This window comes from Falco punctatus, assembly GCF_963210335.1.
Source record: "Falco punctatus genome assembly, chromosome: 13".
NCBI lineage: Eukaryota > Metazoa > Chordata > Aves > Falconiformes > Falconidae > Falco > Falco punctatus.
This window is the reverse complement of record NC_137593.1, coordinates 10,475,867-10,492,034: the sequence shown is the minus strand read 5'-3', so window position 1 is coordinate 10,492,034 and position 16,168 is coordinate 10,475,867. Positions and strand designations below refer to the sequence as shown.

Below are 16,168 nucleotides of genomic sequence, written 5' to 3'. Positions count from 1 at the left end.
AAAGCCTCCTATTATTCAGTGCTGAAACATCAAAGCTAGTTAATCCAGGGGTTGCTAGAAAGGAAACCAGTACACTAGCAGAACCACTAATTCTTTCTCATACTTTTTTATTTAATGGGTTGCCAGATCGTCCAGAATCTCATGTCCGCAGATGTCCTGGAAAGCCATGGAAACAAATTACGGACCTTCCAGCTCCTAGCTTTCCCAGAGAATTCACAAATGAGGATCTCTTGCCTTCCACAGTAGAAAACATCAATCCAGCAACACAAAACTCAACTCCTGAAAATGAGAAACTCTTTGATCTCTCAGATGCTTTAGTATAATTCAAACATTGTAGGATCCTTTTCAGAAATTATACATAGAAAAATAAGAAAAATACTGCCTTTTGAAATGTATAAAATGTTAAGAGATAAAAGCTTCTATTCTGTTAGCTAAGATACTCAAGTAGGTCACCAGCATTTCTGGGGACCTAAGACCATGCAGCAATATTCTGTATTTGCATATATTTGCAAAGATGTATATCAGGCAATGGCACCAATGATTCAGAACCAGTCTAGCAAAGGGACCAGGCAAGTCAACAGCCTTCTGCTGCAGAAGTTAAAATTCTATCTCATCTGCCTCAAGTTACTATAAGCACAAAGTGAATCACTGCATCAAATCTCACTGTATTAAGTTTAGAACAATGACACAGAGAATTTCGCAGATTACATGAAAAATCTCAATCAAATATGGGTAAGACAAAAGACAGCCAATACAGAGCAAAGATGCCTTTCTTAGATATCTGAAATAATACTTCTCTAATTTACTGGAGTGAATCTTTTAAAGAACAAAATAAAATAAAGGAACCTGTTTTACCTGTTAATTTCTTTACACAAATTAGTATTACCACCAGTCTATCACTAGCAGGTTGTTCTGTTGAATCAAAGAATGGGGACAGCTGAGAGAATCCTAAACAAAGCAGCTTTATTATTCCCTATGTGTATTATGTTAACTACACAGTAGAGGCACTAAGGCTGACAGATTTTCATGTGGCAGAGGTACACATATATTACAGATCAGATGACAAAATCTGATGACAAACATGTGAATTACCTAAAAATTGCCTGCCTTTTTCCATTATTAGGTTATGCATAATTTAGAGACTGGACTGAATTTTCTATTCTGGATATCTTCTAACAGTTGAGGTTTTGGTAGGATACATCAGCTAAAGAGCACCAAATATTTTTGGCAAAATAAAATATGTTTTCCCTCTGTATGGATCAATGTATACAATGTATACAATCAGAAGGCTTTATTTCCTTTCTTTCTGAAAAACAAAGTTACCAATGTTTTAGAAGTCATACAACCTAGCTTGAACCCCATTTTAAGGTAAGATAAAAAAATAATAGCACATGGATCTATCACAAATCAAATCCTGCCTTTTTTCATTTCATTCTTTTCCTTGCAGGATAAAACACAAAATCTATCTTTTCTTTTTAGCACAGGACAAGTACTAAACTTAGAAGCTAGGCAATGAAAAGCCTTGAGAGTTCCCTTTACTTGTTTGCTTCTTTTCTTTTTTCTGAACATTGACTGGTATGATTTTGGTTATAACTGGGAACTCTTTGTGTATGCTGTATTATTAAAAGAGGTACACACTCAAAACAGTTTTTTCTTTAAATTACTGTAGCAATTTAAGTAATTAATGCAAAATTACAATAAAAGAAACAAAGATGCAAAGATGAGAAAAGTTTTCTTCCCATCTCCGATCTCCCTCATCTGAATGAAAAAAGAGCCATTCTCGACCTAGTCTCCCTACAGAGCGTACATGTATGACCACAAGTAGTGAGACATAGTCTAAGTGGTCAGAACAGGGTAAAAAAAGCCAAGACTCCTAGATTCTTGACTGCCTTGAATTGACCACGTTACAGTGATGATGAGAGGTTTCATTAATGTTTGATACAAAGACAACAATTTCAACTACTTCTTTTTATAAGGTACAAAAATAATTACTCTAAAAAAAATTCTGGAATAAAACCCTACATGTTCCAGTTTAAAAATTTTGAAACAGAATGTTCTGATATTTTTAGAACGGAACATTTAAATCTCATTGACACGTTCCCACAGAAAGCTTTAATTATAACAAAACAGCACTTTCTGATAGAAAAATATGCTGTCAGAAAACTACTGACCAGGCCTGTTTCAGATCTACTGCTGAAGAGCTGTGCAAAACTGCCAGTTTCTCCCAATGCCGAAATCATGCTGATGTGCTCCAGCCTGTGCGTGGCAATGCTTGGTGAGTACTTCTCTCCTTGGCCAGCAGACGGCAGATTTTTTGCCACAGGGGTTTCTGATCTTGGAACCAGAGTTTTGTGATTGCCAGGGAAGGTTTAGTAGGCTTAACGTTCAGCATTTCTTCTGAGTTAGTAACACTGCAGATAAAAACACCACAGCTGTGCAATCTGTTTTAAATATTAAGCTCTATCACCAGAGCGTAAAAAGTTTGCCAGTTACTATAAGCAAGGTGTATAAGTAATACTCTAAGTGTAATTTCATGAACATAAAAATTAATAGCTCATTCTGCACCAGAAAAAATGCATTCTTACTGATACAGATAATCGGAACTAGGAGCCTGGGGTATGAAAATATGTCTGTATTAAACCTCTATTCATGATACTGCTGAGATCTAGAGCCACCTGATGGCCATTCTACAGCTGTCTGGATTTAATGCGTTCTCTCTTTTGTTCATTCCACCTGTGATAATGAGACAAATATATATTTTAACTGACATATGATAAATTCCTCAGCTTTACTATGGATGTCCTCTTGGATTCTTGCTATAATTCAGACACGACCTTTTAATCACACTTGGCAATTCCAATCATCCTTTAATGCTGTGTTCACATAGTGTAACTAGCCATGGGAAAGAGATGGTGCAAGCACCTGACAACAGAAAATGGGGAGCATTAATGATGAACACTGGCATTTGATAAGACATAAAAGCCCATTTGTTCCCTTGTTTTCTCAGGTCTTTCAGCCAGCAGGATAATTGCTCCCAATTTAGGAATATCAGCCCTGAGGATAAAATGAGTGTAAGCGGCTACAGAATTAGAAATTACAGCACTGCACAGTCAATGTCATATAGACAGAGCTGTACCAAATCCAATGTAGAAATTCCTCAAATATTCTTAAAAAAACAATAGGAATCAATATTTTCGATTCTGTGACCAGCTACTCATGCACTACTCTGATTCTGCTGTATTTACAAGACTACATTAATATAACTCAGCTTACACAGTTTTAATTAAACTTTGAAGTTGATTTGGCAAAATGTAGTTAATAACACAATGTTTCTACTTCATTCTAAAATAAGAAGGCGACTGCTTTAAGGAGGAAAGCGTGAAGGTTTTCCTAATTGGGTAAGGCATCTTGCTACAATGAACACTAGTATTACTGCTGCTCCTGAACTGGTTTCAAGCTGCTGCTCAGTGAAAACCCAAACATAAACTCCAGAGGAGTAACTTCTATCAGTATGGAGTAACCGGTATTATAAACCTGATGGCTACTATTTTCACTCCTGTCATGAATACTGATAGTACTGAACTGTGGGTTGAAGATCTGGTATTAAACTACTGGTTACACACAGCAGACACCTTGCTGTATCAGTTCAGCGAGTCACAAAGAATCAGAATTCCCCACAGAATAGAGAGTCATGCCAAAGAAGTGTATTTGTTTTAAAACTGAAGAGCCTGAACCGAAAATATATTTTACAAAAGGGCACTGTATGAAATCAGTGGATGGCTCTCCATCTTCCACTGGATATACTTATACAGGAGCCCTAACAGACTTCTTGCCTTGAAATAAAAAAAATAAGGGACTAAACAAACAAAATTGATTAAGGCAGGGAATGAATGAGGATGTACCTTTTATCCAGGGAGGGCGTATTTTTAAACTGAAACGTAGATTACTATAAGAAACTCAAACAGCTGGCGTAGACAAGAATGGAAGATTATTGATTTCAAGAGGGGAACATAATGCTCATCAATAGACCCAGGGGAGGTATAGCATCTTTAAAGAAAGACTTTGACCTACATGCCCAAAACACTATAGTTCAGTACCTTGAAAAATCCACCAGACACAGGTAAAAAAATTTAAACAATAAAGGAGTATTGGTTTATTTCTTATTCTAACCCTTAAGCATGTCAGCAGAAGTTAATTCCTTGCCATTCAATCCAATGGAAAAAAAAATAATGCCATAAAATATCACAGGGAAGTAAATCTATTATCACTGAATTCTCTCCATTCACATGCCAGCTCTTCTACTAGCTGTATATTAACTAAAAGCACAGTAATGCTCATAAAATTAATAAAAATCAAGGGATATAATGGGACATAGCTCAGCTCCCCAGGAATCAAGTGAGTACTGGCAATATGCTCTGTACAAAAAAAAAAAAAAAAAATCAAAACCCAACCAACACACAAACCAAACAAAAAAAAAAGTTCTAGAAGGTATCTAGATTTCAGACTGATTATTTAAGCAGTCTTGTGACTGCTAAACTAAAATCTCTTGTTTGAGTGCAGAGGCCTGATTTAAATTTGTGCTGAGAAGCCTGTGCTCCCATTAACTTTAAATCGCATTGCAGGTACTCAGCATTTCTAAAAATCAGGCCTTAAAGCACTCAGCCAAAGCCTATGGTGTAAAAAAATGATATTATTTGGAAAAGGCTGAGATGGACATTGAGCAGCGCAACAACTCCTTGCAAGGCTCCTTGCAAGCAGAGAAAGGTAATTATGTGCAGCATTAATCCTCTAATTAGCTCTTACATTTTGCAGTGTTTTGGGAATTGGTGCAGGCCCTGGCATTAACCACAGAAGCACTAGTGGTGCAACAACTTCTTTTCCTGGCCCAAATACAGAGATTATTATGTTCTGGGTAATGTTTTGCCATACTTCCTTAATCTCTTGACCACTCACACGATATAAACCAGATGAAAGAAGCAGGAAAAACAAGCATTAACTACAAGACTGTCTCTTCAGAGCACAAATGAATGGACAGGTTAGTAGATTTACAGACAACTCCTCTTCTCTGTTTAGCTTCAGATCGTTACTTTTCTATCATAAGACAACCAAGATGCCTCTGAAACTTTCACTAAAGTTGACAGATCTGTTGGTTGTCACTGATAATCCAGCATAAGAATAGCACCAATATGAAGGTTGTAATGCACCTGCACTCCACACACTCAGCACAGTGAATCAGCCAAGACATTTCTTTATTAGCACTCCTGTAGCTCTTCTCTTTTTCACTGTAAATACATATCAGCCACCATCAATTGAAACCAATGAATACATACACTATTGCCAAACTTATGAGGATAACCTGTCAATTAACAACACTGTTTTTCTGGCTACCTGTTTTTGAGAATGAAGAACCACATTAAATTCATCTAAGACTGCAACACTAACCTTCCACTAAATAGTTATCTAAGGCAACTACATTTTAGTCTGCATAGGGACTACCCTTTCCTTCTTGAACAATTACTCTACAAAGAGGTGTTTATTACACAGTCATGCTTGTTTAAATAATCAGCTCAGATCTCTGAAGAACCCAAACTAGTTTGACTCAGTTCAGTGAACTCTTCTGAAATGTAGCACCTAATGTTCAGTAACACTCAGTCCCAACAAAATTATTCACTCCAGCAAGATACCAACAATTGTTTGGAGCAAAAGATGATTGAACCCCTTGCTAAATCACGATCACCTGTATTGCTAGGGGTTCCATCATCATGAATTAAGACCTGATCTTCACGTGTACTGGCTCAAGGCACCAACGCAAATCTTAACAGGATGTCATCAACCACTGATGGCATTAAGGACTATAGTAAATTAAAAGAATGGTTTTGAACACTGCAGAAAAACTGTCTGCGGCTAATGAGCCTGACAAAATTAGTCTGAATTACAAAAGGAGCCTGACTAGTAAAAGTATGCTTACACAGCCAATTCCTCATAACATACGTTTGAAATGGCAACTGATGTATTCAGATCAATATACCTCACCCAGTGCCATTCACGACTGGGAAATGGAATGTATGAGCTAAGTGCTATAATCTCAAAGAAGAACAATTTCACAGCAAGAGACTGTAATGCTAAAAGAAAAATTCTGAATCCCTAATACACTTTTATTTATTTACAGCCTGAATTGCTGATTCTTGAGCAAACTAACAGGCTGACATAGAAGAAATTCACTCTGGCCCAATCTTCAGAGTTTGCGAGAAATAGTGAAATGCCATTTGCTAAATGGTGATAAAGTGCAAAACAAGTAATTGTGAAGAAGAGCTGTTCTATCCAAGCACAGCCAATAACACAGCAATTAGACAGTTAAGCAGTATCAACATACTAGTACCAACATAGCTACGACAGCGTTATCACTGCCTCTAAATGTTGTTGCATTCTCTTCAAGGCCCCACTATCAAACATGGCAGGTGTGCTGGGTTTGCTGTGCCGGGCATGTGGGTTCAGTCACCTCAGAAAGAGCCAAAAGACTGAGAGAAGGAGCAGGTGGAGGACAGTAAAAAGCTACAATATGTAACATGCTAGACAGACATAGAAATGGCAACAGCAGCTTTTGGATGACTGTTTTGCAGATAATTCTGCAACAATCATGAAGAGTCTTAGCCTACAAAACTCACCCCATTAAAGAGATTCCACAGAAAGCATGTCTGATGTCAGTTCTGTGGTAAGCATTCTTGAGTATCTAGTATTTACTTTTCTGTTATTTATAATACATTTTCACTCAAAAGACATCTACTTAGATAAAGGTGACAAATAATTGATAAAAGGTTGATAAGAGATCAAGTTATCATAAAAATCTTACCACAAAAACAGTTTCACTTGCATTTTGAAAGGTTTCACAGCACTGCACAGCTGAATGTAACTGACACATCTTCATACAGACAGAATTCATCAGCTCAAGATTATGCAGATTTTTTTACTACCACTTTTTCTTCTTGCTTATCTACCGAGTTTTTTCACAGCTGTCTTTACCCAGGGTAACAATATTAAAGCCAAAATAGCATTAAAAAGCAGCTATCTTGAAGCAGCAGTGAGTATTTTCTAAATGATAAAGTCACTCTTATTCTCTTTCCTTTCTCTGCAGTATTTCCTCCTGAAACCATGGGAGTGCGCTTGCTTGCTCATCACTCTTCCTACCCTAAACAACTGAGATAGCTTTGTTCTTCTGCACCAGCAGCTCTGCTCATGAACACTGACACTGAATTTCCTTTTTTAGACAGCAAGGACGCAGACTTTCTTCCTCTTCTCCCTCCCTATGCCTCCCCTCCCCCACCTACAGTCTTTCAGTGCCCTCATCTTACCTTCAACAGCAGAAGAAATCCATGCTGCAGTTTTTTTCATTGTGAGCGGCTCTATGGCAACAGCAGGTCTGAGGCAGCAGTCCTCTACAGCTCTCACTTCTCTCTCTCTCTCCTTCTGCATAAAGATACACAGTTTGTTTGTCCAGTAAATTAGCAAAGACAATCCTGATGTGATATAAATTAGCAAACACATATTTCAATGTGATTTCAGAAAAAAGCGTGCTCCCAGGGGTACAAAGTTATATTCCCAAAGAGCTGAATGCTAACAATGCAAATGAATAATAGTAAATGAAATCAGAGAAATCTTTTTGGGTAATAAACTGTAAAATCATCTTTGTGATAACTCAAGCTTTCTTGGACAGATATGTGAAAAAAAGAAAAGTCTGAGTTTAAGATACACAAAATATCACATCCAAATGAAGTCCCAAAATTCTTAAGTATCTTGCCATTCTTTGACTGAGTCTTTGTTATTCACACATAAATGAAATCAGTGGTTTGGTTCTTAAATTCCTGCTAAGATAGAAGGGATATTGTCACAGAAAATCTTGTAGTCTTGTAACCCATGAAAAAGTGTATATCAGAATATATTTAGAAATGCTAACACAAGCTACAGAGCACAAAAGAGCAAGCAAAGAAAAAATACCAGTAACTGAGTGGTTACCAAGTACTATAGTATCTCCCTGCTTAGAAACTAGGATTTTTCTGACTTTGCTACTTTTAATTTAATCAGAGCAATGAGCTACAAATAAACGTTGAATATGATAGCAAATAAGCAATTCCCTCAAGACTCCGAAACAATTATTACCAGAAGCTCTTAAAGTACCTAGCACAAGATAAAACTACTTTGAATAGAGGCACATATTTTTCTTTATTTATTACAAAAAATCACCAGAAAATTATAATCTAACCACTTTCAATACATGCATGAAGTAAATGAATCCATATATTTCTGTAATTCACCATGAACTCTCATTTCTGTCTTCTACTGGGTAAAGAACAAAGGTTTCTGGCCACTGTCAAATGCTGTGACATGACATGTTAAAGTGCATGCCCTGCATTAGCACAAGCAACACCACAGTTACACCTGGCTAAAATAACGTGAACACCTGCATCCTGTCTGTGCTTGCATCAGTGGATGTCCGCACTCACTTGTGTCAGTGGGCCCCATAAAAACATGGGCAGCTGTTCATGAGTACAACCTGAGAGGAAAAGAATGAATTCCCTGCTATCCTGCACCTCACATGTGCATTTTTTTCTCATCTGGCCAAATTCAATTAGCTTACAATATATAATAGCATCCTGAGATGGGTTAAAGCATGAGCAACTGGGACTAAGGACTGGCCAACAGAGGTTTCATAAAAGAAACTTCAAACAACAGAGCAGAACAGTCACAAGACAGTTTCTTAGCAGCATGCTTGGCAGCTTCAGCTCCATGGGCACACATTTCAGACCCAATCACGACAATAGCATGCATCTGTAACAGTGTTGCAGAGAAAAGCCTTGTGATGTTTACATTTTTCATCCAAAAATATCTCAGAAGGATTAACAAAACAAACAAAATTATTAAACAAGTCACAATGTTTACCTTGATTAATTTTTTAAACTTTTACCCTGGTAGTCCCTCAGCTTCCCACCCAGAACTAACACTTTTGTAGGCTGAAGCACAGCACATAAAGGAATTGCTCCTAGCTCTGAGCAGTTTAAAATCTAAGAGCTCCTTCAGAGACAGGAGATTATAATTTCTGTTTTACAGACAGGTGAAACAAGGGCACAAAGCTGAAACTACTCATCTACAAATTCATATTAAGCCAGTAATCAGTGACAGAAACAAAAGCTCAGGGAATCTGATCTATAGTTACCTGCAGAAATGAATAGTCTCTTACAAAAAGTAATGTTCACTAGAAAAATTTTCAGTTTGTAGAAACTAAGATTTACCTTGAGGAAATAATTCTGACTATGAGCTCATTTTATTAATGGAAAAGTATTTATCTTTATTGTTAACACTTACATGCTGTAACAGGCTCTATAAACTGCAAAATACTGTTTTGGAGGTTAAAATGTTCTGCTAGAGAAGGAAGAAGAGACTTCAGTTAACACACAAGGCCAGATATGAACAAAGTGTTTCTGTTAAAGAACAGTGAAGTAATTTCTATGATATCTTACTCTTTCTGTTTAGGGACATACATGTTTTAAGTGTCCAGACAGCAAAGGCCTGTAAGACACTCATACCAAAGCTTTCTGTGCAATGCTGTATCAGTTGATAAAATCTAGCCATTTTGTTGCCACTAATCTGAGATGGGCCTTCATAACTTGTAGCACCGTACATAAACTCTGACAAGCACAGTGTATTTGCTCTGACATCTAACAGCACAGTTAGGGTGGGGAAGGATAGAGTTGCATGACTAGGTCTCATCAGTCAGGACACAGACGCATCTATCAAGGCAAGCATATCTACAACATACTTTAAGATTATTATTTTTTTACCACAAACTCTGGTCACGTGAATATGCCCTTGTAAATTCAAGTAACTTATTGGCCTTTTTGGTGTTTTCATCTTGGGCTTGGTTCACACACATTAGTTCCTCCTCCTAAGAACATAGCACTTACCCTTTTTTATCAAGGGGCAAAGGTACTCAAAACTAAATGCAGAGTATAGGTCTGCCTGTAGTGGCTGTTCCAAAAACTAAACAACCAAGATCAGTTCAGCAATTAAAAGCCTAAAGCATCGTCAGTGGATTCCAGACTGAATAACCATGAGAATAAATAACATACATGGTTGGTTAACCAATATCTGAAGAAAAAATGTTTTCTTCAAAGAATGCATAGGCTTATATTTACCTTTCTCTCAGAATCGGAAAAAATGTTCTTTGAAGACTGTATCACAGAAATATATGACAAGCACTATTTCATGGTAGTGCCAAAGTCTTCCAATTGACTTAAAAAAAGAAATGTAATCACAGTACTCTGTCAGGATGTTAGCAGCAGCTGCCACCTGCTTAATCTCTCTAGCTTTCTTTACTTTTGTTATAGAAAGAACAAACTCTACCCTGAAAGTATGCATGTAACTTCTATCAAAGATTTCTAAGCCTCCTACCATTACTGACCTCCACATTTTTCAAGCATTTGTCCACACGTAACCTCTGAGGCAAATACAAATATCACCCCCAGTTTACAGAGGGAAAAAACGAAGAGCAAGAAGAGCTCTCATTCCAATAAAAGTCAGTGGCAAGTCTCTAATAAAAATCTGTCCAATTTTAGTGCTTAAACTACATGTCTGTGGTCACACTGGGAGCCTTTAACACAACAGAGGACAGAGCTAAGCTGACTCCATGTCCTGGGCCTGACTACAAGCCTTAAAAACTGCAAAGAAAGAATCTAATTGCTCAATCAAGGAGAACATTCAAGACTTAAAACTAAAAACTATTGAGTTTTATAGCACGCAGAGGGCTGAAAGACTAAGAAATTCATAGTAAGAAAAGTGTATTTCTGTTTCAAGTATTTGGGTTGGATTTTATTGTGCCAACATTCTTCTTATTACCAGAACAGATACTAAAATTACAAGGCCACTGTAAATGATACCATATGATAGGTTTTTTACTTCTTACTCATTTAAAGAATCAACAGTAATTTACATACTTCCTCTAAAATAGGAAATATTGATTTTCTAAAATTAACACTGTTTTTTTATTAGGAGACCAATGTAATGCCAACTGTAGTAAATGGGAAAATTTTCACAAGTTCAAAAGCTACTGGATGAAACTATATGTACCTATAATAAAAATAAGAAGTATTAACTTCTTTAGATTTTTGAACCTCTGAGACAGGGCTGAGAATTCCAGGTTCCTCTGAGGCCCCAGAATATTTCCACCACTTCCTTTCAGAAGCAGGTTACAAGAACTTTCCCACTGTATAAAAGAAAAACCATCTTTCTTCAAAATTCATGGAGAACTTCATTATTCCAGAATGAGAAATATGTAACAGACCTTCAGACCTCTGGACTGCTAAGGTCACTCCAAGTCTGAATTTAAGCTCTAAACTCTAAGAAGAGATGAATTAATGGATGAATAACCTGAAATATGGAATTCACACAACTGTACCATTTCTTTAAAAAAACAAGGAAATTAGTCTTAAACAATTTACCAATTATCATCAAGAAAAAAAACACCTTACTGGGAATGCGGGAACTTAGGCTAAGAAACAAAACTATGCAAAACTGAAGCAGGAAACACTCCTAAGAGACATGTGCCCAGAGCAATTAGGGAGCACAAGCCACAAACCACCATGCATACATTTCAGACAAATGAGTCAGCTGGTCAGCAAAAGGTCCTATCCACCCTATATCCTCTGTGCAAGTCTGAGTATCTTCAGTAGACTGAGCATGTGGGACAATTAAGTTAACTAAAGCAGCTTAAACCCCACTGGCTTTCTATAGTGCTTGGCTCCTAAATCATTTAAGCATTTTTGAACATGTTCCTTATTGGCCTAGCACACAACTATTCAGTTGAGACAAAACTTCAACTGAGAAAGAAAATTCTGTGTCTGGATGTACTTGCAATTCACTCAAAAAGGACAGCATCAACATTTCACAACACAAGTTTGATTACAGTTACAAAGAGTAGAAATATCTGTCAAAGCATAACAAAGTTGTTAAATAACTTTAAAAAAGGATGACAAAGCAAGCCTAACAGATTGACGTACTAAAGTCATCACAATGTGGATTTCAAATTGCACTGAGATACTAAAGAATACAAAGCAAGCTTTCTCAGTGCATTAAAAACACTGCATTTTATAAATTATCATTTAGTTTGTTTAGATTATGGTTTCAGTGGACTGACAAAGGGAAAAAAACAAAACAAAACCATGTAAGTTAGCATTAATGAAACCCTGTGACTGCATTTAAATAACAAGCATGGGACTCCTGGAATTTGGACTTTCTCTCCCCCCTGGAGACTTTCCAGAATCTTTCCTATCCACTCTACATCTGAGGAAGCATGCTTTTGTTTAGGCAGGATCCTCTGGGCATGATGAATTGAAAAACATTACTTCTTGCTAACAACACCCTAACAAATCATCTTGATCCTTAACGTGACCTACTGTGAATAAACTGTTTACAATTCCTACCTTTGCCCAGCTAGTTGTGGCAATCAAATAACATACAGTATATACTCTAGCATCAGACTTGCAAATGCAGGGGAGGAACTCGGGATCTTCCAGGTTTCCCATGAAGTACATGACAATTTCATGGTAAATTCAAATCATGGTATGAGATTTTTAAAAGGAGATTTCTGAAATTTCCTAATGCAAACTGTGACATCGCCTTTGCCAGAATATTGATGCACAGAGATTGCTCAACTGGAGCTCAGTTTCAGGAGGTGTCAGCTCCTACTGCTTTCTTTAGATACATCATTCTTTACTTCAATCTGCATGAATAACGACTGGAGACCCAGCTGCTAAACCAGCTAGTCCATCTGTTACCCCCTGTTAATAAATGTATTATTATGTTCACTCTCTCTAAAAAGCTCATGATTCACTAGGATTGTCTTTTGGGAAGACATCTACTGAAGTGCACATATAAATGTGGCTGTGGTTCCTATCTTTAGTAGCACAGACATATTACTCAGTATCTTTTTGGAGTCTTTTCTGCACGATGGTAACATGAATCTGGTCCTTGAGGAGGAAGTTTTTCAGTTGAGACTGCTCTAGAAAGCTTAATAAGATTCAAAGTCAGGGGGCCATAACAAATCCTAGTGTCAATCCAACGTTTTTGTCAGTGCAAAATCTGACTTTTCCATACCTCTCACTATGATGCTTTGTGTTCAGAACACGAATAATCCCAGGCAGCGCACAGCTACCACCAGTCTAAAAATACACAAATTAGACACAAGATCACAAATGAAACAGCTGTTTACACAATTATAACCCAAGAGATAATTCTAAAATACAGTATTCAGGTACACAGGTTTTAAAGAGTACAAAATGTCATAAATTTTTCCTTTAGTACAGTTAGGGTCATTGCTAGGACAACAATCCTGGAATTCTGCTATCTTGTTTCACAAAAAGAGAGGACTGATTCAGTGTTTCCAACCCTCTGCTTATCTGCAGTTAATGAAATAAAATTTCTTTCCGCTTTTCATTTGGTGAAACAAGTCAATTATATTCACTGGAGGAACCCCTCAACTCCTTTCCTCATAAGCCTTGATGTGGAACATCCATATGCATCTCTTTAACATGGGAACTGATGATTTGTTTCTTAAAACACAATTTCATGGTTCCAGTCATACAACACTTAAGGCAAACAGAGAGCACCTGATGAGAGGCCACCTGACTGGGAACTATTTGAGACTATACTAGTGGATGAAAATAATGATAAACCAGAACAAATAGCACAGCCAACTAAACAGATCTGTCAAACTCTGCCAAACTTTTCCATGACCATGTGACAGGAGATACCAATACACCCACAGACTTTTCTTTATATTCGAGTAAACCACAGATTAACAAAATCCTCAGACATGGAAGTTTCAAGCTCCTCTATAAAGGCCGGTGATGGGGAGCTCTGGGGCCAGGTAGCACTGTTCAGCTCCCTAGTTGCCTAACGCCTGCATAAATAAATCTTGGCATCTGATTGAGAGACTCTCAGATGCTGTTATAGCAGACAGTAAATTACAAAATCAATTTTAAAAATTGTCCCTTGATTGAAGTTAACAGTCAAAAAAAACATTTTATGAGGAGGTGTTGGTTTGGTTTTTTTTATTATTTAAATGGGTTGAGGTTTGGTCAAGTGGAGTAAAACAAGACTTGCAGCAAGTCACAGCAATGGGAACAGTTTCTCTTATAACTATCCTTACAGAAAGCTAGTAAAGCCTTGTTAGTTAAAAACTACTTTTGTCTAAACTGAACTTTCAAAGTCACTTGAATACACTGGCAATCTGAAACAACACCAATTTCTTCACAGGAAAAATTAAACTTGATACTTGTTTCTGAGAAATAAATGTTTTCTAAAAAGATACTTAAAATCTGTGTAACATGATGGCTTACGTTCCTGTAATTCCCATGTCAAGAAATCTTTTCCGCTCAGGTTTGCAAATATACTAAGTCCTAATTGTAATACTTAAAATAAAAACTGTATGTATTCTACAGCTTTCTTAACGAATGTTCAAGATTCATAATAAAACCATATATTCAGTGGTATTATTTCTTCCATTTTGACTCATAGTAATTTTTAACGGGAAATCTAACTGTGTCAGCCCAAACCTGTGTTTATGATCTTTCTTCAGTCCACCCTGTTTCTTTTACAACCAGAGGTTTATGGGTCTGTACAAACTGCTGTCATTCATTTAAAAAGGTTTTTGTTGCATGGCTGTCTAAATTGCAAATACAAGAAGCATCCTCAGTATTTTCTACCCAGTATGTGTGAACAAAACTTGACATTAGGGTGGGTTGACAGAGGAGCTGCATTTATATAATTTAGCTGGGATAAGTGCAGCATTACAGGTAAGTTATCAATAAGTGCAGCCATACAGTTAACATTGTCCCAGCAGATGCTACTACAGGACCAGCTAACGTACATTTAGTCTTTCAGATATTCCCTTTACAGCTATTCTAGATGGTTCTAGACTATTTACAACATTCTAGACAAGCAAGGAGTTGAGTTTTTCAAGCACTGCCTCCATTTATTCATATGTAATCACTATGGAAACAAGTTTGAGAAGTGACACACATAAACCCATCAAAGTTGGCACAGATTATTGCTTACGATTTATGTATTTTGCCTACATAAGAAATATGGATGAACAGATTATTTTAAAACCTGAGAAGAACATCACAATGATCGATTTTTTTTTTCTACTACAGTACAAAGGCAATGGGCATTATCACTGATCATTTCATTGTATCAGCGTGCACAGTTAACATTTTCCTCACTGCTTTATTTTGGACTGCACTAACCTTTACATCAGCCTTGGCAGATTTTTTCGCAGACACCGCTACACTATGAACTGCAGCTATCACAGCACCGCGTTTTCAGTAGCGCCCCGAGGACCACCCTGCCTATCTCCTACAAATCTCTCCAAACACGCCTTCACCCCCTCAAGAAACTATCCACCCTTAACACCCCGTGACAAATCCGCATGATTCAGCTAGCTGCTGCCTCACACCCTGCCCCTGCCCACCGCCGGGGCCACTTTCCACACCAGTCCACGCTGCAGGACCCGGCCACCATCTTGCCCCTCTCCTCACGGCCCCGCCGCCGGCCGCACCCCGCGCTGGCCCCCTCGCCGCCCAGCCCGGCCTCAGCTCCTTCCCGCCCCTCACCAAAAGATGAGGGAGAACTCAGGGGGTGTTTTGCCTAGCACGGAGGTGCAGGGAGCCATTTCGGAGAGGGGGACGGAGGAAGCTAACCCCGCGGCCCAGGCGCCTGGACCCGGCCGCCTCCCACCGCCCGGGGAACCCGCTCTCCCGTCATGCGGGCACTGAGGCTTTAAAAATAACCGACATGGCGGGGGGAAACGCAGCCATGACAAGAAGCCGCTCTGCCCGCCCCAGCTGCTGCCGCATGGCCCAGTCTGTGTCCCTCAGCCCAGCTGCCTGACCCCGCACCCCACCGGCCGGGGCCACGCACCCCTTCCCGCCAACCCCCCTTCCCGCCCCGCCGCGCTCCCCCCGCCCTGCGCTGCAGCAGGGGCCGGGGCAGGAAACCCCGTGCGCAGCAGCCGGCGCGGGGAGGGGGGCAGAGCGGGAGGAAGAAGCTAGACGCTATCACGCAGTCAATGGTGCAATATCCTTCCGCGCTCTGAGGAAAAAGTAGTTCCATGCTCCCC

General features: G+C 38.5%; 1 protein-coding gene and 1 long non-coding RNA gene across 4 annotated transcripts in view; one reads left to right on the top strand and one right to left on the bottom strand.

The window, feature by feature from the left end:
* Positions 1-6,856, top strand: part of KNG1 (kininogen 1) — a 23,267-nt gene extending 16,411 nt beyond the window's left edge. The window contains 1 exon segment of the mRNA XM_080409246.1: positions 3-6,856. Coding sequence (XP_080265372.1) covers positions 3-323 — 321 coding nt within the window. The 3' untranslated portion in view covers positions 324-6,856.
* LOC308072422 overlaps positions 1-16,168 on the bottom strand; it is a 144,851-nt gene extending 128,683 nt beyond the window's left edge. For all 3 annotated transcript variants that reach the window (XR_013931663.1, XR_013931664.1, XR_013931665.1), the window contains exon 1: positions 6,851-16,168. This is a non-coding gene — a long non-coding RNA (uncharacterized lncRNA). The remainder of the gene's footprint in view (positions 1-6,850) is intronic.